The sequence below is a fragment of the Giraffa tippelskirchi genome, chromosome 4, assembly GCF_054371585.1.
Source record: "Giraffa tippelskirchi isolate mGirTip1 chromosome 4, T2T-mGirTip1v1.2.pri, whole genome shotgun sequence".
NCBI classification, from domain to species: domain Eukaryota; kingdom Metazoa; phylum Chordata; class Mammalia; order Artiodactyla; family Giraffidae; genus Giraffa; species Giraffa tippelskirchi.
Window position 1 is genome coordinate 156,944,742 of NC_137278.1, and position 1,761 is coordinate 156,946,502.

Below are 1,761 nucleotides of genomic sequence, written 5' to 3' on the forward strand. Positions count from 1 at the left end.
TAATCCCTTTGAGATGCTGCATGGGGCTTTTCAGGTGGTGCAGTGGTAAAGAACCCGTCTGCCAATTCTGGAGACACAAGAGACATGAATTCGATCCCTGGGTTGGGAAGATCTCCTGGAGGAGGAAATGGCAATCCACAATAGTATTCTCGACTGGAAAATTCCATGGACAGATGAGCCTGAAGGGCTACAATCCATGAGGTTGCAAAGAGTTGGACATGACTGAGTGACTGAGTGTGATCGCACACACGCACACACACACACACACATGGTTTCTGATCGGCTGGGTTTTAAACTAGCATCTGGGGGCTGGGAGGAGCAGCAGTGAGTGAGTGAGCAGACAACCCCTGAGTCTTTTCAGGGTGAGGGGACCTGCCCCTTCACCACATGCCTCAAGGCTCTTGTCACCTCCTTGTTCCGAAGGGTGTAGATGATGGGGTTCAGCATGGGTGTGATGACCGTGTAGAAGAGGCTGAGGATACGATCCATGGTGACAGAGGAGCCTGCCTGGGGCCTGATGTAGGTGATGCTGGCCGTTCCAAAGAAGAGGAAGACCATGAGCAGGTGGGAAGAACAAGTGGAGAAGACCTTTCGGCGGCTCAGGGTGGAGGCCATTGCCAGGATGGAACTCAGGATGCGGGCATAAGAGGTGACAATCAGAGAGAAGGGGACCATGATGAAGACCACGGTGGCCATCATCACAGAGACCTCGCTTCTGTGCTTCCCGGCACTTGCCAATCTCAGTACTGGCAGAATGTCGCAGAGGAAGTGCGGGATGACTGGGCGGCTGGGGAAAGGCAGGGTGAAGATGAGGGAGGAATGGGTGGTGGCTGTGATGATGCCCATGAGCCAGGAGATGCCCACCATGGCCATGCAGGCCTGCCAGCTCATGATAGTGGAGTAGTGCAGGGGCTGGCAGATGGCAGCGTAGCGGTCATAGGCCATGGCTGTGAGCAGGCAGCACTCTGAAATGCCCAAGACAATGAAGACATACATCTGGGTTGCACAACCCCAGAAGGAGATGGCACGGGGGTGCGGGAAGGCCAGGTCAACCAGTGTTCTGGGCACAATGTCAGTGGTGTAGAGTAGCTCCACAAGAGAGAGGTGGCGCAGGAAGAAGTACATGGGGGAGTGTAGGGTGGGGCTGGCCCTTGTGAGGAGGATGATCAGAGAGTTACCCAGCAAGGTCACCAGGTAGACCAGCAACACTCCCCAGAACAGGGGGCCTTGCAGGGCCCGGAGGTCGGAGAATCCCAGAAGAAGGAATTCAGGCAGAGTCTGATTTTCTTTAGCCATAAGTTCAGGCTGGAGCTGATGGCACAACCAAGAAAGAGATGTTAATATAGAAACAATTGGCCTTTATGTAATTTAGTAAAGCACTTTTTGTACAGTCCCCCTTGAATCAACTGAGAGAGTTAGGGTCTGCACTTTATGGATGATCCGTCAGCCATTGCAGGAAGCATAAGAGACTCAGGTTCAATCCCTGGTTTGGGAAGATTCCCTGGAGGAGGGCACAGCAACACGGCTCAGCATTCTTGTCTGGAGAACCCCAAGGACAGAGGAGTCTGGCAAGCTATGGTCCATAGGGTTGCAAAGAGTCAGACATGATTGAAGTGATTTATCATGCACATGGGTCTCAGAGGGGTCAAATAATTTATCGGAGGCTATATGGAGGGAGCTGCTGGCATGGACTTGAATCTAGATCTCCTGACTCCAGATTGCATATATTTCCCACTTTTCCCTGTGCTCTGGGTCCTGGGT

The 1,761-nt window shown here is 52.8% G+C and overlaps 1 protein-coding gene across 1 annotated transcript; it reads right to left on the minus strand.

Moving 5' to 3' along the window:
* Positions 1-357: 357 nt before the first annotated feature.
* On the minus strand, positions 358-1,296 carry LOC145544752 (olfactory receptor 10P1-like). The gene has a single exon (XM_081587886.1). The coding sequence runs from the start codon at positions 1,294-1,296 to the stop codon at positions 358-360; it is 939 nt and encodes a 312-aa protein (XP_081444012.1).
* Positions 1,297-1,761: the final 465 nt, after the last annotated feature.